Here is a 24,574-nt window from a genome sequence, read left to right as displayed (position 1 = left end):
AATCCAATGAACGTATCTTTTTTATAAAAAAAAAATCCAAGAACATACACGATTTCTTCTCTTGTGAGAAAAAATAAATACGGAGTGTGAATTTTCAATTGTTTTGAGTTAAAGTTACTCATTTCAATTTTAAATTTATAATAAAAACAGGACAGAGGCCCAATTTCTCTTGCATATTATATCCTATCAAAATAAGCCCAAACACTCGACCCAAAGGCCCAAAACCCTAATACTATTGCATTTGGAAAATGATTTTTATATAACGAACAAAATGAAAGGAATGTGATAAAAGTGTCAATAATATATTTTCGTCATGAATCATGTGCATTGTTATACATTCTCTAGATTTTCAGAAAAATTCATCTTAAAATATAGTGAAGAAGCAAAATTCGAGATAGTAAATTAGGATGATAAAAATACTCTCTCTATTTCACTAGATTATGCACTTAGTCGATTTTTACTTAAAGTCTCGTCCATTTTCACCTTACCTTTCTCTCAATTCAATTGTTTTCGCTCTCTAAACCGCACATTGGCGTACTCTCTCCCTCTTTGGTTCTCGTTTATTATCTCCTGTCCTCGTCGTCTCGACTACCACGTTTTAAGTTTCTCTCTCTCTCTCAACTACGTAGGATTTGAAGCTTTCTGCTCATCAGAGGTTATCAAAATGTGTATTCTCTCAAAATGTTGCATACTACTGTATAGGTTACTGTTGCTACTCACAGTGGATGGACATCTCTGTTTTTATTTCACTTCCATTGCATTTTCATGTAAGCTTTTCATATGATTTCTAGATTTGGCGAAGCATAATCGGCTCAAATGGTGTAGGTAAAATCTGATTCAGCGGATATAATGAGAAAAGAGGATTTATCAGCAGATTCAATATTGGTAACCAGTGAAGCTCACAAACACGAACCAATAAATGCACCAATCTTTATTTCTCGCAGATTTGATTATTATTACATGTCACATTCTACAAACCAGTACCCTAACAATGTAATTCATTCAATTAATCATTTCACAAATTCCAAGTCCCATTCTTCAGCTCTCCTTAATTAAAACCGCAACTTTGTCTTTCTACATGTTCGAATTTTAAATATTAACATGGTACAAAATCTTTGAAACAAAAAACAAAAGTGACAACTCCTAAAATCATATTTATCAGCAACCATCCAATTCAAATAAATCATCCACTTTTTTTAATATTTATTCATTTATATCTCCTTCACATCATCTTCCACATCATCATTATTCATCCAACCCAACAACCATACTCTTTTTGATGATTTATCAATGACCACCCAACCACATCATTATATATTTATTTATACATATATTTTTTAATAATAGTATTATTATATGAAATATTTATTATTGCATAGTAAAATTTATAAAATAACACAATAAATAAAAAACTAAAAATCGTAAAAATAAACAAATAGAAAACATAAGTTATAATATTATTATAGGAGAAAAGGAGATTTTTTATTTTACCAAAGAAGAAGGATTATATGAGGAGAAAAGATGAGATTTTTTTTGTGTGCAAACTATGGCAATTGTGATCTCTATTTGTAGAGGATGAAAAAATATGAATTTTGGTATAATTTTTATATATGTTTAATATAATATATTTAAGATATATTATAGTTTAAAAAATTTATCAGCCAATAAGAATGTGCCATTTGGCACAATCTCATTGGCTGAGTCATAGAATAAGTTACCAACCAAGGGTTGGTGGTTGCCTCCAAAGAGAGACATTTTTTTTGAAATGCAATATGGGGTGACGGTCAACCCCCCACAACCGGTAAACATGGTCTTATGTTCTAAAAACTGATGAGATAGACCAAGCACATTGCCTCTCTAGAAGATTTTACATGACCTATACTTGATCACACAAGGGGATGAGTCGATTACATTTGAGCTTCTTCATCTAACTATAGGATTAGGGCTGCATATTTAGTTCCCGGGTTTTGGGTATACCTGATTCGAACCCGATAATACCCATAGAGCTTTGGGTACTCGAAACCCGAAATTATGGATTCGGATGATTGGTAAAGGATTTTTTAGGTTTCGGGTATCCAAATAGTACCCAATTAATACCAGGTTATAGATTTGTGCATTTGTGCTTATAATGTAAATCTATTTAATCACTCTTAGTTTAACAATATTTTCGCGCTTCACTTTTTCAACTTTAAGTATTTTTGTTCACCCCGGTCCACCACCACTACACCACAAATGTCTATTATTATGTATATATATTCTTATATTATCATAATAACGAGAAAATAAAAATGCTGAAATTGAAGTTTGAACTTTGAACATAGTCAATAAGTATTACTCGTATGTTAATTTTGATAGCTCTTATATTCATTACAAAATAATTCATATAAATAGAATAAATCATAAACATAATAATTTCGGTATTTAGGTACCTGAATAGTCAGGTTCAGTTCAAGTACTCATATTGAGTATTAGGATACTCGAATTCACATTTTGGATATAAGATATTTTAGAAATTTTATATTCGGTACCTAACTTTTCGGGTTTGGATACCAGCAAGTATCCGATATTGCATTCTATATAGGTGGATAGAAGGTCTTATCCAAGAAACCAAAAAAAAACATAGCAATTACATTCAACATAATTCATCAAATGTTAGAAATAAAGGAGATATGGAGTTTCCATATTTACCCTTGTGGGGAAGAATCATCCACAGCAATTTCATTGTTGAGGCTGAGCAATCCAGGCCTCAATTCTTTGTTACAGAATTCCTCATATTCTACTCTGTCACCTCCCTTTCTCATCACCTCAACCACTCTCAACGACGGTGTTAGTTCAAATATCTCGACAGTTATCGTCAACGGCCCCTTCACACCATCGCTCGATCCCTCAAGGCTCACTCTGAAATCCTTCTTCCTCACTGTGAAGCTCACAACCTTGGCGATTTCCTCCAGCTTCGATACCACGGCAGAAAACGTCGCTGCCGTCACGAATCGCGCCCTTCCGTTTGCGCCTTCCTCAAACAACCCTGACAGATCAAAACCACTCGAGAAAGAGATAATGTCGAACGCATTCAAGCTAGCCGGCTTCCTTTTGATCTCCGGCTCCGAGTCCGATTCCGACTGCGATTGCTCGGAGAGGCAATCGTCGAACAGATTCTCCTCATTAAAGCTACACAGCTTGTTATCCTCGATGTAAAATTTGACATGCTTAAACCCCCTTTTGAACCACCTGTTCTTCATGATTTCCGGAATCGTGATCCTCGTCTCCGGATTGGCATCGAGCATACGAGTAACCAATCGGATCAATTCCGGAGAGAACCAGCGCGGGCAGCTGAAATCCCCTTTGTAAATCCTTTTATACATCGCCATCACATTTTTGTCATGGAAGGGCAAGTAACCAGACATCAAAACAAACAGAACAACGCCGCAGCTCCATATATCAACCTTCTCCCCATTATACCCCTTCCTCGCCAGCACCTCCGGCGCCACGTACGCCGGCGTCCCGCAGAATGTGTGGAACAGGCCGTCGTGATTGATCTGCTCTGAAATCGCGCTCAATCCGAAATCGGAAACCTTCAGATTCCCCTCCTCGTCAAGCAATACGTTCTCCGGCTTCAGATCTCGATGGTACACGCCGCGCGCGTGACAGAACGCGACCGCGGAAATCAGCTGCTGGAAGTATTTCCTGCCGACGTCCTCCTTCAGCCTCCCCTTGGCGACCTTGCTGAAAAGCTCCCCGCCTTTGACGTATTCCATCACGAAGTAGATCTTCGTCTTCGTCGCCATAACCTCGAACAATTGGACAATGTTAGGGTGGCGGACGCGGCGGAGGATCGAGATCTCGCGCTTGACGTTGGCGGTGAGGCCGACCTTGAGGATCTTCTCCTTGTCGATCACCTTAATCGCCACATTCTCGTTGGTTTTGATGTTCCTGGCGAGGTACACCTTCGCGAACGTTCCGTGCCCTAGGAGCTTCCCGACGTCGTATCGCCCCAATAGGAGGCCTTTAATCTCCTTCTGCTTCACGGAGGAATTCGATTCTCCGGCCGCCGTGGCTGCCATGGAACGATCTCCTCTGACTAGAGAATGAGATCGGCCGATTCGGAGATGGTGAAGCTCTGTTGAGGATTCCGCCTCTCTCTGTTTTTATGGCCTCGTATTTTTTGGAGGTCATAAAAGTTTGAATGTGAATTACTAGTTTTTAGGAAAGTGTGAATCGGAATTCAATCTCCATTTAATTAATATTAACGTTGAGTGACCAGAAATTATTTGGAAAATATATTAAATTAAATTTGTTTGTGTGAGCACGATTGTAAATTTGAAGGTATACATGCCGCCTTACAGCTGGACGGCCGTTATAGCGGTCTTTCGCGTTTGCTGATTTGCCAACGGCTATCAGCCGAGTAGTAATCTGGTGTGGCGCGTGCGCGAGCGGATGCGGGGTGTGAACCAATTATTGTCGTACAGCGTGGAGATATGGGTGTGGGTTAGTTGGCAAGTCCACCTACACATCACACGATGACGTGAAGTTTGTGACAGTGCATATATAACTGACGCGTGTTCAGCGCTAGATTTTTTGGGTCTTGCTTTGGAGTATTTAAATTAAATATTTGTAGCATTTCTTTTTGTGAAAATTATTTCATATAAAAATAAATTGATTTCAGTAAAAATACATATATTCAACAATTTGGAAGATCAACAACTGGTGAAGTGAGAATTGAGTTGTAGAAGTATTTTTTTTATTAGAAACTGTAAGGGCATTAGCAATAAGGGCTCTTCTCTGGAGCCTATCTCCATTTTTTCCTGTCAGGTCAGCAGGCCGATCTCAGAGCCTACAATAGAGAGCTCATCCCATAGCCTATCTCAAAGCCTATCTCATTTCATTTCAAAAACTAAAAAAAAAGCATAAATATCTAAATAATATAAATAAAATTACATAATAAATTCATTCTTCGATGTATTACAATATTGGAAAACAAAATACAACGAGATAGAAAATTCATTAAAAACGAAATAAAACATCACACATTAAAAAAAAAGATACAGATAGAAAATATAATAATGAAAGACAACGGAAGTAGAAATCGTGAAATCGTGAAGTAGACAACGGAGAATGGAGTATATAATGGATGGAAAATTGAATTAAATTATAAAAAAGACAAAATTGGATATCGGCTCCGTCATCGGCCCTAGCCTCCGCAATGGAGGCCTATTGCGGGATGATGCGGAGCCGATATGGGCATCGGCTTGGCCGATATATTGGCGGAAGGCCGGAGGCGAAGGGGAAGAGAGATGGGCTCCCTCCCCACAATGGTGACCCATGGAAGGCGATTGGGGGACCGATCCATCGGCTCTGGGAATCGGCCCCCATTGCTAATGCCCTAAGATATACAAGTATTTATCACAAATAATTATTAGAATAGTAGTAGTATTCAATTCCATGTAGTAATGTACTAAAAGATAAAACAATTTTTTTTTGTCACGGCGTGATTGGGTGATGAGATGTACAGAATTTAGAACATCCTTTTCGAATTATCTACGTAAATTGTGTTCCGCATTTTTCAAGCAAAACTTAAATTTCAATTGTTTGGTAATTCGTTAGTCAAATCATATTGCAAACAAATTTGCAAAGCCATTATTGCTGTCATAGGAGGATTAAATTTTCAATATCATTAAAGTCATCTTTCTATGAACAAATAATTAAATAAGGGATTTCTTCTCAATTCAAAATTTCGATCATCAAGTATTGGCTCTCTTTGTTTAATTGGAAATGAAAATCCTATAGTAGTTTCCACAATATATGTTTGGAACCACTATCTAGAAATATGCTCTTATTTACTCTGAATATTTACTCACACTGTCACACAGCCTGCAAATGCTAAATATTTACTCACACTGTCACACAGCCAGATGTGATGAAGGAAAATATTTTTTCAAAAAAGGAAAATAATGTAAGAATTAGTAGAGATATTGGTGTGAATTACTAATGTAATGGACGATGCTGATACATCTGTGATTTGTTAAGCTAATCTGATAAAATAGAAATTAAGAATGGTGCATGCACTGATTCACTACTTTTATTTATTTTATGGAATGTCCACCACAAAAATAGGGGGTGTCGGTAGCCAATTAATTTTCACATGGACAGGTTAGCCTTTTCTTAAGTGTGACACGTGTTAATCTGAGGAAGTTTTATTAAGATTTTTTCGTCAATTGGGTAGTACCTTTTCAATTTAGTGAAATTAGTATTATCATGTACGAGGTTTGAATACCTCTCCAATATTTCATGATCCAATAATACTAACTTCACTATTTTTCAATACGAGGTTTTTTACTTTAACCTATTTTATATTAAAATATATGTCATTTCCAATATTCCTATTTATATGAAACAGAAAGGAATAGTACTAGACTATATAAAAAAAAGAGATGGAATACATAATAATAAAGTGGCATTATAAAATTTTATTACACGCATTAATTTGTGTATGTGAAGTTTCCTTTTAGCAAGTGGACCTTGCCTCCAATTTGGCTGTCAATAAGGCCCATTTAGTAAAGGAGGCTTGTTGATGAAGTGCCCAAATCTCAAAGTTTCTTTGAAGAAAATTTATATGCACACAACTTCTTTTTGGCCCACTCTGACCCAATAAAGTGATAAAATGAAAATATATCCCTTAATAAATGTACGCCTTTACAATCTTCATTACTCTCATACACAAAAAAAAACTCATATCTTCTTCATCTGAAACATCGAAATGTAAATATTCCAGCCTATTGGTGGTGCAAACTGAGTTGTGATAATCTGACTGGTATTGAGTGGAGAAGACTTCCTTTAAGTTCTAGTGCATAACTGAAAAAGTTATAATATTGGATTAGCTTTTGTAAATTTGTTCTTGCATGACTAAGCTAAAAGCGATTTGTGATTAATTGTATCTGTTATAACTTTATAAGAGTTATTGCATGACTAATGTAACAACATATTTTGATTGATTGAATCGATTATAACTTTTTAAGAGCTAGAGATTGAATCTTATGGATTACCCTCCTTTCTGCATGAAAAAAAATCTCCCCATGACCCCACATCTTTAAAATAAAATTAGTTGTTGCAAATAAATGAGTCTATATATATTTAGACATAAAGTAACATTTAAGCAATCTGACCGGCCTTGTTCAAATATATCATCTGTTTTATTTAATGCAAGCCAAAGAAAAGCACTAAATATTACTAGTATTTTCATTTTATGGCGCACATGGCAAGATATATCATATAAAGAATGATGAGATAGATATCCATTTAATGAAAGGATGAAAGAATGAAGTGGATATAATAAATTGACAATTTAGCTTTCACAAGTTAAATGGAAACTATCCTATTTGAAAAATAACATTATGAACAGTAGATTATATAATTTGTGAGCATATTTATATGTTGACATGAGGTCAGAGTATTTTGGTATAACATGCATTGAAATAGCAAAAGTGGTGCATTTCTGTTAATATAAGATTCGGTGGCACATATTTAATTGCTTATCAAAAATGAACAAATAATTGACAATCTATCTTTAAGAAGAGTGTCCTGAAATAAGAATACTCTTTTTCTTTCATAGTCCAGTTCCTTATTTATTTCATAAAAAATTGAAAACAAAGTTAATCTATAATACGACGGAAATACAAAAGTTTTACTTGTACACTTTAAATTGCTGGACAGTAAAATCCCAGCTGTCATTCTTTTTTGGAGACTTTGGTTTGGCTTATGTGGGATTAGGTCGATTCATAATCCATCAAACCAGAAAAAAAAAATTCCTTTTCGAATTTATTGAATTAATTATTCTTAAGATAAAGAAGAATTAAGGCGATAATCACGTTTCAGGGGGAGATGGATGGCCAACCTAAAATTCTGATACCAGTTGTGGAGTAAGTCGTCTGCTAGTTTCCAAATTCACTTTAAATTGATGGCCCATCATAAAATTATTCATAAACATGAATAAGAATATATTAGAAGTCAGACATTAGTTGCATCAAAAAAGTATGATACTTAAATATTAAACGGGTTGAAACTTCCAAAACTAGTACAGTTAAATTCATCATTAAATAAGGTACTGGTTTTAGTACTATTTAGCCCTTATGGTTTAACTTCAAAGATCAATATTGGGTTGACAAGTTATGAAGCAATGTTCCAAATGTGTTTATGTCAGAATTTGCATAATTATAGTGCCTAATAATATTGGTTTTAATATAGCGGCATTTCATTATTGTAACTCAAATAATATTTTATTTTATGGTTGGATCAAGGATATCCATTGATGGACCTATAAACGATTTTATGTGCTGATTTGTAGATACTTTAAAAAGTGAGACACTCGACACAATAATCTCCTAATACCCAAAAGCAAAGATCAAACTATTATGGTAAAATAGTTGGCCCAAATATTTGAAATTGCTCCAAACTCATTGCATCCCCACACTCTTGAATTAATTATAGTTATATTGATTCATACAAGACACTGGTCATACTTTCACATTTCTTTGTTTTTTTTTTATGTTTCTGTATCATCAATGCGCATAATGTATGTTATGTTGTTATGTTTACAAACCAAATCTAAGTTTGGCAAAAATTAATTATAGTGGAGCAGGAATTGTAACATGGAAGATAAATAAACCAGTGTCGTGGGTGGCCGACTCCTAGTCTTATTTCTGTCTTTGACTATATGCCTCAAATCAATTCCTCCATTCTCTGTCCCTCTTCAATTATTATATATACTCCGCAGCATGGTACAAACAATATAATAGTATACCTATTCATTCTATATATACCATAATTCACTAGCTAGGCATATAATTATAAACATAGATCCAGTAGAGGACAACGAATTTTGACAATCATACATTAATCATATTCACACCCACCAAATCTCCTACATGAATTTACGAAATTATACTGGTATTCGGTTTCCTAGATAAAATAATACCAAAATATAGTCTAATGTAAGATGTCTTTAAGATAAGGATATGTTATCTCACTCTTTTGGGCTGTTAAATAATTCATCATTTTGAACTAATTCGCTTTAGGTCTTAGCGGGCCGGGATGGACTTTGATGATGGCATAAGAGCATCCACAGTGGGGGAGCCGCGGCTCTCGGCCCGGGCTTGGGCAGCCCGCGGCCCCCCACTACTGAGGCGAGGGCAGCCCGCGGCTCGGGGGGGTGGACGAGAGAGAGCCGAGCGCTCGGCCAGGCCGAGGCTCTTGGGCAGGCGGCTCGGCCCGCCACTGCAAGGGCCGAGAGCCGCGGCCCTGCCCACCGAATTTCCATTATTTTTTTTTTTTTTTTTAAATTCGAAAATTATATTTATAAATACTATATTCATTCCATTTTTTTTATCTTCCTCCATTCTAAACCCTAAAAATTTCTACCATTTTCAAAGTCTACAAAATGCAAGGTGGAGATGATTCTCCCGGCTATGGAGAATCGGGATTTGCCGCATTTTCGTCTTCCCAACCGTGGAGATCGAGTCCGACCCCCCCTCCAACGAACTTGTGGAGTCCACAATCGCCGCCGCCGTGGCAACAGACACCCCAACTCCGAGGTCAGTCCTCCTCTCAGCCGCAGAGGAACGTGGGTCGTCCCCAATCAGGGTTCGGCGACTACCGGCCCAATATGGACGCGATAAACAACCCTTCTAGCAATATTAAAATATACCAAAAATGTATAAAAACAATTTTAATTGTTGAAATAGAAGAAAAAAAAATGGTGGCCCGGAGGGCCACCATTGTGGTGGCCAAGTTTTGAGGGCAAGGGCCAAGTTTGTTGGGCATGCCCAAGAAATGGTGGCTTGGGCATGCCCAAGAGGGCCACCATTGTGGATGCCCTAACATGAACCTTATTTATCTACCAAACAGCCAAATAACTCATATAACCCATATATCTTGGTCTTATCTAGGCTACCAAACAAGCATAATTTGTGAAATTATTTTAATCTTATGAGGTTAGCTATGACTAATTATTTCACAATTATCCACGATTGAGTTGTGTGATTGAATCTCATGAACCAAACACACTATATTTTTAATCCTTAGATGCAATCTTACAAGCGGAACACTCAGATAGAAGTATTCGGTTGAGTATCTTGGATGTGACTTAATTTCTAAATCCTGTCATATAGAATTAATCTTAGCTCATGAATCTTAGTCCTTTTATTACACTATCTAAACAAAATATCTATTTGGACATGGACAGCAGCCCACTAAATAGTGTTGAATTGCTAGTGGTTCTGGTTTAGTCTTCTCCGTGTCTGTAAATTGAGTAGTTGACGAGCCTAACTCACAAATCCAACCTCACCGCCCTCAATAACTACTTCAACTATACATAATATCTCCCTCTCTCCCCTCTCTCATCTCTGTATCAGAATGATGCTGAGACTGCTGCTCCTCATCTCTCTCCTCTCCCTATCAGAATCAGCAACCTGCACCAACACCTCCGACCGCGCCCTCCTCGCCAAGGCATTCGCCTCCGTCTCCGGCTTCAAACCCTCCTGGTTCTTCAACACCACCTGCTCCATCTCCCACATCAATCTCTCCTCCAGAAACCTCACCGGCGCCATCTCATGGAAACACCTCACAAACATCTCCCACCTCCGCTCCTTAGATCTCTCCTCCAATCGCCTCACCGGCTCCCTCCCACCTTCCCTGTTCTTGCTCCCCAACTTAACTCAAATCAACCTCTCCAACAACCGCCTCGGCGGCGCCGCCGGACTCCCTAAACCGGCCTCCCTCAACTCCTCTCCTCTCCAAAAAATCGATCTTTCCTTTAATAGGTTCAGAAACTTCACCTATTTATCCAATTTTCCTAATCTCACCTCTCTCAATCTTTCCGGTAATGATTTTCGAGCTGCGCTTCCGTTTTGGTTCGCCAACCTGACTAATCTCGAAACTCTTGATATATCCGGCTGTAATATTTCGGGGAGTTTAAGGCCGATTTCCGGTCTTAAATCCTTGAAACACTTGGATATTTCGATCAATCTTTTTACCGGTAATTTCCCGGCTGATATTCCGTCGTTAGTTAATCTGAGATTCTTGAACGTCTCGTTCAATAACTTCTCGGGCTTTCTGAATTCAAAATACATTGACCGATTCGGGAATTCCTCTTTCATTCACGCCGGCAATCTCACCACCACCGCCGCCGCCACCGCCCCTGACCTGCATATAAAGCCCACCCTCCGCCACAAACCGCCGCCGCAAAACCAAGAAATAAACCTCGGCCCGATCAAGAAACCGAAGCCCAGATCGAAAACTCGGAAAAGATTCATTCTTGCGGCGTCGGTAGCTTCATCCATCGCCGCCGTCGCCGTCGCCGCCGTGGCGGCGTGCTTCGTGTGCAGAAAGAGGAGGAGAGCGAGGCAGAGCAAATGGTCCATCTCGACGCCGATCCAAACCCCGTTCAGAATGGAGAAATCGGGGCCGTTTTCGTTCGAAACAGAGTCGGGGACGTCGTGGGTTGCCGACATCAAGGAGCCCACCTCCGCCGCCGTAGTCATGTTCGAGAAGCCACTGATGAACCTCACATTCAAGGACCTCATCGCCGCCACGTCACACTTCGGCAAGGAGTCCCTCCTCGCGGAGGGGAGGTGTGGGCCCCTCTACCGCGCCGTGCTGCCCGGTGACATCCACGTGGCGATCAAGGTTCTTGAGAATGCGAGGTGCCTCAGCCGCGACGACGCTGCCGCCATGTTTGAAGACTTTTCGAGGCTCAAACACCCTAATCTGCTGCCTGTCTCTGGCTACTGCATTGCAGGTAATTTTTTTTCAACTTCAAATTTTCAATCAGATAGTACTATTTTCTTTCTCTGTTTTTTGTATTATTGTCAACCAATACACATAATTAAATTTTAACGTTTTCTTGAGCTACTACATTTAATGAGTTCACGTGAGATTTAGGAGCTTAGAAAATGCCAATACAAATATTCTTGCAGAAGCAAGATCAGATATGATTACAACTAGTAATAGATTTTCGTGATTATAGTCTTTGAAACTAGTGCAAGATTCAATTTTGGACTGTAAAAATTTCTACTTGGGCGCTTCGTAGTTGGTGTGGACTGTATAAAGTCAAATTTGGAGATCTTGTGATTTCGGGATTTGTATTAAAACTTTCAATCTTTCAGGTTTTTTTCCTATTAATATAAAATTGTTAGGCTACGGATAATATTTGGATATTTGTGTATATAGCATGTGATTTTGGTGTTGATTTTGAAGTTTAAAAGGCATTAGGACATGGACTGTTCATGCAACATAGGACGGTTGAAACATGAAAACTCGAATGCGAAGTTAATGAGGTAGTTGGGTTTAATTCCGTTCCGTTGTGCGCAGGTAAAGAAAAGTTGGTATTGTACGAGTTTATGGCCAACGGAGATCTCCACCGTTGGCTGCACGAGCTCCCAACGGGGGCGCCCAACGTGGAGGACTGGAGCGCCGACACGTGGGAAATCCAAAGTGGGGCCCAGCAAAGCAGCCCCGAGAAGATGGAGTGGCACACGCGCCACCGCATCGCTCTCGGGGTCGCGCGCGGGCTCGCCTACCTCCACCACGCCCGGTCGAAGCCCGTGGTGCACGGGCATTTGGTGCCGTCGAACATCCTGCTGGCCGATGATCTCGAGCCGCGGATCACCGACTTCGTGGCTAGCCAGGACCGATCAGGGGGGTCCACTGAGGATGACGTGTATAGTTTTGGCGTTGTTCTGGTGGAGTTGTTGACCGGTCAACGGGGCTCGGGCGACGCGGTGGATGGGGTGAGGAGGCTTGTGAAGGGCGGGGAGGGGGCGAGCGCGCTCGACTCTAGGCTGAGGGGGTGTGGCGACTCGGTGAGTCAGATGGTGGAGTGCCTCCGAGTCGGGTACTTGTGCACGGCGGAGTCGCCGGAGAAGAGGCCGAATATGCAACAAGTTTTGGGCTTGCTTAAAGATATACATCCGACCCCCTTGGAAATGGTCTCAAGTCACGATTGAATTCAGATGTTTATTTTTTTTTAGATTTGAATTGCTATGTTTAAATCTATTTAATCGAGCTTTCAATTATTTTTGGCTTGTACATTACTCTATTTGATGGCTCAAGAAAAAGATAGTATTTCTCAACTCTTTTGCTAAAGTCACTATTTTATTCCGAATGGCGTCGAGAGGAAATTGACAAAAATCAAAGTTAAAAAAGATCAATATTACAAATAGTAGAACTAGTGCACATGCTAAGTAACTAACCATCATTTGTTTATACGCCAAAAATTCATGAACATTTAATAAATGGTAGATATAACAAGGGGCAAAAATGGAATTTCAGTATGAGTCATCAGTCATGAGACTCTGGATCAACATCGAGTACTCTTTGGCATTTTTTCTGTCTTTATTAATTTTCTTTTTCTTTGTTTGATTGCTCTTTTTGTTGTTGTTTGTTTACATATATATATATGTAGCTTTAATCCTTTAAATTTATGATATTCCCTGAATTTATTCAAAGCTACAAGAAAGCAATATTCCTCTGCGTACATTAAAGTGCATAACGACAATCTTTAGCAAAGAGTTTGGATCTAAATACCTTATATTTATGGATGGGGACATTTTTTTATTGCTGGTTTTTATAGTTGAAGAGAATGGACCATATTTCTTTGTTCCTAGTTTTGCTTTTTTCTTATTTCTTTGTTCCTAGTTTTGCTTTTTTCTTACTAGTGGGATACCCGCGGGTTGTGCGGCAAATTTTGAGATTATATTATTTGGTCTCAAATAAATATTTTAACACAAATATTAGATATACGGTGGAACGTAAACATTTTCGTTTGGTTGGAACCTGAATTAAAATATAAAAAAAAACTTATTATCGTGACTTCGTGAGAATATACGAGAAAAAATGCATTGAATATATAAAGTAATTGTAATAATAGTAGTCTAGGATTTGGACTTAGATTTGCATTCATCAAGTAAATGAGTTGGATTTGAACTAAGACTTGCATTCATCAAGTAAAGAAGTCGCATTTATTGTAGATTTTCACTATCTAATTAGTAACTAAATAATTATCAGTTTATATGAAATGAGTTTATATGAACACATAACTAAAATCTCAACCATATAGTATATCTATGGCGAGTACATTGTACGTATTCTTAATGGACGAGTACAGTATTAGGTATCGAATCTCAAAAGTTAAGAAATTTTCATAAGAGACCATAATAGACCATTTGAGTTATAGGTAATGCTCCTAGAGAGACATATTTCCAATATAAAGGAGTCAAAATTCCTAACAGTCAAGCTTTGGATCCTTTTAAAGGACTAGTCGCGTATAAAGACTAGGTAAGGCCAGGTTGGTCAGATAAAAGAATCAAATTGAACAATTGAATGGATAAGTTGACTTTATACTTTCAGTTCCATAACACAAAAATATGCACCGGTAATTACTTCTTACAGTTTGTCTTATCATCTCTAAAGATTTTTTTATTGAGTATAAATTTACTTGTACGCACCAACGAACTTATATTAAGTCAACAATACTCCTAATATGGAAGCTAAGATGGCAGAGAACAAATGGAAAAATGAACTTGAGAAAATACTCTGATTTTTGGTATCTTGTCCATCTACAACTACATACCTTATAATTATCATTAAGCAATTCATAATTTTCATCGTGATCACCAAAGATAAAATGACAAAGGGGCTCCCACTTTCCCTATTACGGCCTCGTTTAATCAGCAATAGCCAAATAGGTGTATATAAAATAACTCTCTGGCTAGTTCAATCAGAAGATGATAATTTGAAGAGACGGTGCATGCCATATAATTGGCTACACATGAAGATTATATTGATACTCCATATGATATGAGCATTAGTAATGATTTTATAGGTAATGTCATCGTGCATGCATACATAAATTGTAATTTTCCTTTGACAAAACATTAATTAATAAGTATAGTGGACTAGTACTAATAATTTCCGTGCCTGTTGCATGTACTGTTTAAATAATGTAATCCTCCCGTTTCAAGATATTAGACCTTTTTCTTTTAGGCACATGAATTTAATAGATGTTGTTTAGTGGTGTAAGTGAAGTTGGTAATAAAGTAAATTTTTACCATAAATAGAAGTGACTCAAGTATGTTGGGACAATCTAAAATGGTATATGAGTCTAATATCTTGGGGACGGAGGGAGTACGTTGAAGTATCTTTCTTTACAAAAATGCAAGAACTTTATAAAGTCTAATAGTACTACGTATAATACTACGTACGATAATTATACCATTTTATAACGATACACAGCTTTAATCAAATTCACGCATTTTTGTTTTTTTTTTAATAATTTATAATTTTAAAAGAAATAATCGAAGATCATTCCAATAATAGTAATAAATGAAAAATGAAAAGCAACATCAGTAACTTCAGACTTAATGGCAGCCTTCTTCTGCGGGGATTGCAATTTTTAGGATTTAGTATATGGAGTATTATTGTAGTCTCCCGCTTTACTTAATTTTTTCTTCATGCAGATAAAGTTGACAACCAAATTGAAGAAACCGATAGGGTATAGGATATACAGTATCGACCTTTTTACGTTTTTATAATTATATTTTCATTTTAAACCCTTTTAAATGCTCACCATTTTATATCACAACAAACGTGAAATGATATTTAAAATTTTAAATCTATTCAAAATTTTGAAAGTCTCTTGTTTTGATTGTTTGCCCATGTTTTCAGTTTTGATTTCTCTTTTACATTATCGGTATTTTGACTATTTTCCAAACTTAATCATATTTATTCTTGATGGTACCAAGTACTATATCTTTTTATATTAAATTTTTAATGATAATATAATTACTTGCAAGAAAGATAATTAAAATTTTTATTGTTAAAAAATATATAAAGAAACTCAAAAAGTCACAAACTGCAAATTTAAATCAAACAAAATAATGACAATTTAGTTGGTAAAACACTTCTTTTTCTACCAATAGATCGTGGATCGAACCACCGGAGTTGCAAAGATAAATGAGAACAATGTATTTTTTCCTCAATGAAAAGTTATCAAAACAAATGAAAAGCCAATCAATATACGAATCATGTGCCAAACTTTCAATTCAAATAATGTTAGTTTTGGACAAAACACAGTGTGTATTTTCCATGAATGGCATAAAAAATAGTATTGGAAAAAAGGGAAAAGGAGACAACTATATATGTGTGTTTGATTGCATGATGGAAAAACGTCGGAGTCATTATGCCGTGTGGGGATTATGTAATTCCCCTAATTTCTGTTTACGACAAAATGGATAAGTAAACAGCGGGCAATACTTTGAAAGGATCATTCTCACTTTAATTTTTGTTTGCGTTTTAAAACTTTCATTTATACAAATGTAAATGTATATTGGGGTTGAATTTTTTAGACATACGCATAGCATTCGAGATGACTTGAAATCTTCGATTTATTAAATAAAGAGGAAATATTTTACTAATTAAATTGCGGTATGTTGTTAGGACTGGATGTTAAATAATCCATGGTGGTAAATTGTCTATCAAAACTGTCCATGTCAAGAAAAAAACTTCCTCTATCCATTCAAATGGACTGAAATACCCTGCTGATGTTTGTATTGTACTCCGTATTGACTAACAATTTTGTTCTGTTCTTTTTTTAATTTTTTTTTGTGTGTGTTTGAAGGTAATAAATAAGGTTTTTAGATGTGACTCCCTCCGTCTCCGATTAAAAGTCATATTTTGACTGGGCATGAGTTTTAAGAAATGTAAAGAAAAGTTGGTTGAAAAAGTTAGTGGAATGTGAGACCCATTTTTATATATTGGTTTTATAATAAAATGTGAGTGAATTGGGTTAGTGGAATGTGTGACCTACTTACTATTTATGGTAAAAATGAAGTGTGACTCTTAATTGGAGACAGACCGAAATGAAAAAGTGTGACTCTTAATCGGGGACGGAGGGAGTAATATTTTAAGATGCAATACTATAGCATTGTTTTCTGTTTGCATATTACAGTATAAATTATTTATTACTCCCTCCGTCCTACTTTAGGATTCCCGGTGTACCATTTTGGACCGTCCCATTTTAGGAGTCCCAGTTGGAATATTCCATAAATGCTATTAGGCCCCACATTCCACTAACATTTTTCCCCTCACATTTTATTATAAAACTAATATAAAATAGTATGACTCACATTCCACTATTTTTTTTCACCAATTTTCCTTTACATTTCTTAAAATCCGTGTCAAATTCAACCGGGACTCCTAAAGTGAGACGGACGGAGTATATGATTAACACCCTTAATAAAATTATAAATGCGCCAGGATTCCTCACTACAATGGAGTGATATGACACCAATTTAACTAGGTTGACAGTTTCTCTTCCTTAAACATGATTCGTTTATATCACTTTTCTTTAATTGATAAAATAGATAAATCCAAATTGAAGAGAGATTTTAAGCAAATTGGAAAGAAAATGATTTCCGCTATTTAATTGAAGACAGACCAGGAGTTTGGTTTCTTTTTCTTGAGTTATGTTGGCCTCGTATTTAGAAACTTTATTTTCTATTTTTTTCTTGGTTGTTGCAACTGTCGAGGAAATAATATATTTTTGCCATTTATGTACAAGAGTAGAAATTAGTTTGTTTGTGTTTTCTATTTATGAGCTATTCAATTATGCAACAATCCTACATTTAAAAACTAACTTTTGAAATAACAATCAAGGCCCAAAGTAATGCGAATTTACTGGGCTTGGGCTATAAATTGCCTAACCCAACCAACTAAGTACTACACTTTTTACGGATGAGATTTGATCATTTGATACTACCATTAATTTTTTTGGTAGTACTAACTAAACAAAGTTACTTACTTTTTCTAACTATGTCCTTGAAAAAATAATTTTTTTTTAAATGACGCATATTTTAATATACAATAAATAAATTAATACACAATAAATAAAGCAGGATAGGAGAATTTTAACACAAAATTATATATACAAGGAACGTAAACATTTTCGTTTGGTTGGAACTACTATGATATGATCCTCACGTACATTTAGGTGGCTTCGATTGTCATGACTAATTATCATGAGACTATCTATCTAGGATTAAGTTGTAAGATTATTTTAGTTGGAGGGGGAAGAGTGGAGACTATGACTAGTTATCATGAGACCATCCATCTAAGATTAAGTTGAGAGGGTCAATCATATGAACCAAACATGATACATATTTAATCATGAGATTTGGTCTTGTCAACCGAACACCCCCTTAATAGTACTCTCTTTGTCTTTCTTTTTCATATTTATTTTGGACAAATAATAATAAATAGTTAACGTGAAGAGAAATTAAAGTAAAAGAGGTAATAATATAGAAGAAACTCTTCACTATCTTGTTCTCTCTTACTTTACATTTTTTCCACTTTAACTATTTATAATAATTTTTTCAAAATAAATGCAAAAAATTATATCATCTTAGCTTGGACGGAGGAAGTGTGTGTTTATAAAGCTAAGTTAAAATAAAAACTTATTATCGTGACTTCGTAAGAATATATGAGAAAAATTGCATTCAATATATAAAGTAATCTATACATATATAAAAAGGCGAGTTTTGGGTCATTTTTGAAAATTTATGAATTATGAGTATAGATTTGAATATTAATAAATATAGGGTGTAAAAATGAAAATATTGATGTGAATTTAGTTTTCTAATAATGATAATAATTTATTTATTGTTTAAGCATAATTTAAATATAATAAGTCAATACCGTTACGACTCTATTTAAACAAAGGAGTTACTACCGTTACCAACATAAATTGATATGTTATTATTATAGTAGTACTTATAATTATCAAATTTGGTTGATACTAACATTTTATGTTATAGATTCCAAAAGACTTTTATTGTTTAGGGTGAAAAATACTTCTGATTTTTACCAAATAATATACTATTACCACTACAAAAATGAATTTAGATATTAACTATAACTAAATCACAAATTAATGAGCCAACTATTTTATAAGTGACATAATTGCATGAGCCGTTACATGTTCGTTTCCATTTGAATTCACTAAAAAATTAAATTTCTAATCATAGATGGATGAAATTGAAAGGTTTTAGAATAGCCCCCCAATTCATTTGTTTGGACTATATATATAATTTGATAGTTTATAATTCACCCACTCGATGCTTTATTTTCTGCACAAGTTTTGATTGATTTTAGGTATTCTTCTAAATTTTTCAACGATATTATTTTTGCTTTTAATTTTAATATATATTTATACATTGCTATTGTGGCAAAAGTTCATGTTCCCATCAAACAATTTTCTAATTTAGCATCAAATTTAAATATATGTATTTATACTATTGTTATTTTTTGTTGAAAGTTCTTATATAGATGGAGGCAATCTGACCGGAGAAGATGACACCGGCAAGGGCGATGAAGTGCTGGAGATTATGACTGGAAAAGGTGAGGCTATTGGAGATAGAGACAAGCGGATAAAAAATGTTGGGATGGATACTGAAATTCCAGAAGAGAAGATGGAGACGAATTTATTCTTAATTAGTAAATTTATTTTATTAATTCTAATTAGTTGGTCATATTATTTACAAATTTTTTTTACTGAATTTACTAAGCAATATGTATTTTTATTTGGTTTCATATATATTTATATAATGAATTTTTATTACATATTTTTATGCTTTAAGATTTCGTATGATGATATTGTTTATAATTTCATAAAATTATTTCACTGTGTAAAATAAGTTGAGGAAAATAGAATGAATCGTGCAACGCACGTAGGTGATACTAGTTGTAATAGTAGTAAACTTAATTGTATTGATTTTTTTTTTAAATAGTCACATCTAGGATTTGAACTTAGATTTGCATTTAGGGACGACAAATCGTGCGTGTTAGGTCGTTATCGTGTAAACACAATAAGGACACGACCCAATAAGAATAAACATGAACACAACCCGCTAAGAAAATCCCAAACACGAAAACGAACACGATCTGCTACCCTCGAACCCATTAACGACATGAACCCATTAACGACACGAACTATCTTGGGTCAAACACGACACGAACATGACACGACATGATAACGACACTATAACTACACGACCTGATAACACGGTAAGAATATAATAACAACAAGATAACAACTACTCATGATTTAAAAATTATAAAACCTTGAATCTGATTAGGAACTTAAAATCTGATTACACAATCTAGTTTGATGAGTGATAAAATCAATAGATTCATACTTCATAACACCAAAATCCAACACGAACACGACACGACACGACACGAAATTTAGTTATTTAAAATAATAGTAAAATTCAATAATTAAAATATAATTTCTTAACGGGTAACACGAACACGACACAAAATTTTCGTGTTCTTACGTGTCGACCATATAAGGACACAAACTCAATAAGCTTTTACCCAAACCCATTAATTTCGCATGGGTTCGTATCGTGTTATCGTATAGTGCCAAAAATTTCCAACTCTATTTGCATTCATCGAGTAAATGAGTCGCAGTAGATTTTCACTAACTAATAACTGAAACAATTATCACTTTAGATGAAATGAGTTTATCTGAACACTGTAACTAAAATAAGAATGATGACCCATTCTCAATTATTCAATCATATACTCCATCTATCCGTGAAATATTATTCAGTTTTGCTATTTTAGTCTGTCACTTAAAAGTTGTTCACTTTGCTTTTTATTACTTCCTTTGTCCCAACTAAGTTGAGATATTATTTTGGATACGAAGATTAAGAAATTGTATTAAAAAGTATGAGAGAGTAATAAAGTAGGAAAGATAAAGAGATATCAAACTAGGTGATGAAATAAAGTAATAATGATTAGACGTTTTGTTTTTTATTGAAAAGGAGAAATGACTCAACTTTATTGGAACATCTCAAAAAGAAATTTTAAAAGCTGTTATGCGATTGGGGAAGAGATCGGCAGTGATATTTTGGTTACACCTCTGCAGCTGTAGAGAAGGAAGGGGGCTGCTGGATCTAAGACCAAAATCATAAAATTGCAAATATTTGTAAGACCATATTTGGCCTTTTTGTTAATTTCACTCCTATCATAATAAATGGATTAATGTTTTATGTAAATGTATTCCTATTTGTTAACATTACGGTTAAATAAATTAGTGTCCTGAAGATAATAAAATTTCACTCTTCTTCACTGTTTTTTCTTGTTAACAAATCACGAACAGAGATTTAAACCCAAACTTCACTAATTCGTGATTTCGTTGTAATCGAATCAGAGATTTAGTTTAGTTCAGCAGAAAGAAGAGAAAGAAATCCCTAGATTAGGGTTCAATTTGGGGGAATGGCATCCGAGAAGAAAGCACCGGAGGGCATAGCATTGCTCTCGATTTACGGCGACGAAGATGACGAGATGGAAGAACTCGATGCGGAAGTAGCAAATATTCATCAAGACGGAGTTCCACTGCCGGCGTCGGATGCCGTCGCCGTAAACGATAAAAATAATAGCGATTTCGGCAATGAACATATGCAGCGACAACATGAAGAGAGAGGTCAATTCAACGACTACACTCCTCCAGCATCCGCGACTCCACAAAAAACCCTCTTCTCGCCACAAGAGCTGCTGCAAGCACAGCAGTTTAGTTCGGATTTGAATAATGTTCAGAGCCAAAAGAGTCGACCGACTATTGTGGATTATGGTCATGAAGAGGGTGCGATGTCTCCAGAAGCAGAGGTTTCTTATGTTTATGGCTGATTATTTTTCTCCTTTTTACTTTAGTTTCTGAAATTAGGTCGTTAACACATTATGATTGCAGGAAAGCGAAATTAAGGCGACTGGTCGAGTAATGGATGGGGAGCAACTTCAAAGTAGTGATGGTAAGTGAAAGCTTTTGAGACCTGTCTTCATTCTTGACTGTCTCATGTTGCTTCTGTATTTATCTGATTTGTCTTGCATAAAATTGTTTATAACTCGATGTAAATTCTAAGATTCTGGTGTGGGGGGACAATGAAGTTATAATTCCTAGCAAACTAGAAATCTTCAAACTCATTAACGTATAGAAGGTTTGCACGCTGACAAATCAAATGGTTAAGCTTCCCAAGACTCCATAATAATGCATTAACTGTATCCTTCAGTGTGTTCCTGATAGTCATAAACTCATATTTACACTTCAATCGCCCCACATATAATTCTCTATAATGCATGCCTTCAGCTTTTTAAAATGATAGTCCTCTGCTTTTGGTGTATGACTGTGGAGTTCGAAAACTTAGGTTCCTGTTACATGCAAGCTAAAGAACATTTTATAGCTTATTTTAGGTCTTTGCAAGAGTTGTTACAGTCTTCGCTTCTGCTTTAGGTGAATCACGAGAAAAGATATCTCCAGGTGTGGCTCGGCTTCCAACACCTAGCACTCAAGCTGCTACCCCTCAATCATTGGATCCAGCTGATCAGCCTGAAACAGATACCATGAGTTATGCTACACATGAATCAGAAGCTGCAGGTACTGAGGATGCTGTTATGGTTTCTGTCGAGGAACAAGAGAATGTTGATCCATTGAATAACTTTCTGCCCCCACCTCCCAAGGCCAAATGTTCAGAAGAACTGCAAGTAAGTAGTTCAAAGAAATTTTAAAATTGAACTACTGCTTCATATGAAATGTGACAAAAACAAAGTCTTTTCTTTGTTTTTAAACAATCTTGGTTCACTGTAAACACGGCCATGTTTGTTAAAGCACAAAAATATGAATTTCAAAGTGGCGTAGGCTCTGACATGTTCAAAGTCCTAGATTCTGGAGTGGTCGACTACCCAACTTCATGATTATCTGATGCTCCGCAAGGTCCTGGCTTTGAACATTAGTTAGCTGTTTATTCTGGTAAGGCCTGTATTGCATATGGCTTCGTCACATGTATTAATTAAAGTTACATAAAAAAGATGTTTTTGTATAGTGGACCACGAAAACAAAAAATGTGAATGAGAGAAGCCATAGAATGTCAGAAGCACTCCCGCACGGACACATTGCTGGTGTATTTCTTTATAGTCTAAAGGTTATTTGAAATGTTCCTTAGAGATTTTTTTGATTCTCTGTTCCACACTTGTGTATATACTTTTTGCAATAGAGTATTGCTGCTGTCAGTGCAGACATATAGGCAGAAGAAGGGGCGTGAGATTAATAAATCAATATATTAATGTGTTTTATGTTCTCACATTTTGGTGTGTCAATCTAGAACATACTATTTTTAATTTCATGCTACAGAATCTTTTATTTTATGCTTCTCACTTAATTGTCTAAACTTTTCTTTCTGATTTGTTGTTTCAGGAGAAGATTTGTAGGTTTCTTGCTCTAAAGAAGACTACTGGAAGATGCTTTAATGCAGAGGTGCGGAATAGAAAGGAATATCGAAATCCTGATTTCCTGCTGCATGCTGTGACATACCAAGATATCGACCAGATAGGATCCTGTTTCCGTAAAGATGTATTTGACCCTCATGGATATGACAAAAGCGACTTCTATGATGAAATAGGTTTGATTGCTAGTCTCCTGAATTTAGCTTACATGTATTCCTAATGTTAGCTGTCATGAAAATTTAGAATCTTTATGATATTTTCCAACAAAAATCAGCTATTGTCTAAACAGGGTTTTTGTCACATTGTGTTCGTGGAATCTTAAGCACTTGGGGAAATAAAGAAGTGAAAATGTACTACTCAATACTCATTACCTTATATATTGCAAAAAGCTCATGTAAGTCTATTGCTTGTATGGTTAAGTAAATGAATCCCCATTGACCACACCATTTTACATGGAAGAGGAAGTTGGACGATATCGTGGCTGTTGAGTACAATTTTAGCATTTTAGTAAGTAGATATCGATTTAAACCATGATGATATGTTTGTTTAACAGCTTATATAATTTTCTAGGGTGTCCCTAGAAATCTTGGGGGAAAATATATGAAGTTCAAAACATGAAGTGTTGGATTTGGATCCCGGCTTCCTCTTGCTTGACTTGTGTATTTAGCGTTTCATTTTCTCTATTAGTTAAGTTTGATAGCTATCTGCACCAGCTTTTTTAGGAACTAGTTCTTGTGGATTTTATCTGATACATAGAGTTCTAGATGCATTGCAGGTTTAAACCTGCCAATTTTCCATGGACAATCGGCCTGAATTTTGAATGTTTTAAATGAAACACCTCTGAAAATATGTAGTAGTAAATTATATGCAAGGGGATAGAAGAATAGTCTGATCTGAAAAGTGAAATTGAAGCACACAAAGGAACATTCATAGTGTTAGTTTTAAGCCTGAACGAATTGTTGATTCACTTTTCCGCACCTGTGTTTTTCTTACATTAGAAGTCCAAATATTGAATGCACATTGCTGAGTCAAGTCCCACTGAGATAGGCACATCACTTCCATTTCCTTTTTTCTCCTTCATTCTTCCCCTCACGCAAAAATATGTGTCTGCCACATGAATTCATGTACATGGTGCTTTCTGTGGGAGTCAGGTCTAATTGTTTCTTTTGGATGTTGTTTCCTTTGATCTATGATAAATTTGTTCATGGTTCCTAAGTGCATTAACAAAATCACTTTGTACCATGAG

The 24,574-nt window shown here is 35.8% G+C and overlaps 3 protein-coding genes across 4 annotated transcripts; 2 read left to right on the top strand and 1 right to left on the bottom strand.

The window, feature by feature from the left end:
- Positions 1 to 2,598: 2,598 nt before the first annotated feature.
- On the bottom strand, positions 2,599 to 4,240 carry LOC125213289 (CBL-interacting serine/threonine-protein kinase 12). The gene has a single exon (XM_048113746.1). The coding sequence runs from the start codon at positions 4,059 to 4,061 to the stop codon at positions 2,685 to 2,687; it is 1,377 nt and encodes a 458-aa protein (XP_047969703.1). The 5' UTR covers positions 4,062 to 4,240; the 3' UTR covers positions 2,599 to 2,684.
- Positions 4,241 to 10,310: 6,070 nt separating this feature from the next.
- LOC125213288 (calmodulin-binding receptor kinase CaMRLK) lies at positions 10,311 to 13,121 on the top strand. Its single transcript, XM_048113745.1, has 2 exons — positions 10,311 to 11,788; positions 12,361 to 13,121. Exons 1-2 carry the CDS (start codon positions 10,405 to 10,407, stop codon positions 12,993 to 12,995), a joined length of 2,019 nt encoding a protein of 672 aa, XP_047969702.1. The 5' UTR covers positions 10,311 to 10,404; the 3' UTR covers positions 12,996 to 13,121.
- Positions 13,122 to 21,170: 8,049 nt separating this feature from the next.
- On the top strand, positions 21,171 to 24,521 carry LOC125212456. Of its 2 annotated transcripts, XM_048112639.1 has the most exons (6): positions 21,172 to 21,717; positions 21,800 to 21,860; positions 22,340 to 22,590; positions 23,300 to 23,504; positions 23,618 to 23,678; positions 23,749 to 24,521. In XM_048112639.1, the coding sequence occupies exons 1-6, from the start codon at positions 21,328 to 21,330 to the stop codon at positions 23,753 to 23,755; spliced, it is 975 nt and encodes a 324-aa protein (XP_047968596.1). In that variant the 5' UTR covers positions 21,172 to 21,327; the 3' UTR covers positions 23,756 to 24,521. The 2 variants fall into 2 exon arrangements, with proteins under 2 accessions (XP_047968595.1, XP_047968596.1); XM_048112638.1 differs by having other exon boundaries at positions 21,171 to 21,717; positions 23,618 to 24,521.
- Positions 24,522 to 24,574: the final 53 nt, after the last annotated feature.

Source organism: Salvia hispanica, chromosome 3 (assembly GCF_023119035.1).
Source record: "Salvia hispanica cultivar TCC Black 2014 chromosome 3, UniMelb_Shisp_WGS_1.0, whole genome shotgun sequence".
Lineage (NCBI taxonomy): Eukaryota > Viridiplantae > Streptophyta > Magnoliopsida > Lamiales > Lamiaceae > Salvia > Salvia hispanica.
The sequence above is the reverse complement of the archived record's forward strand: the minus strand, read 5'-3'. Positions and strand labels throughout refer to the sequence as shown.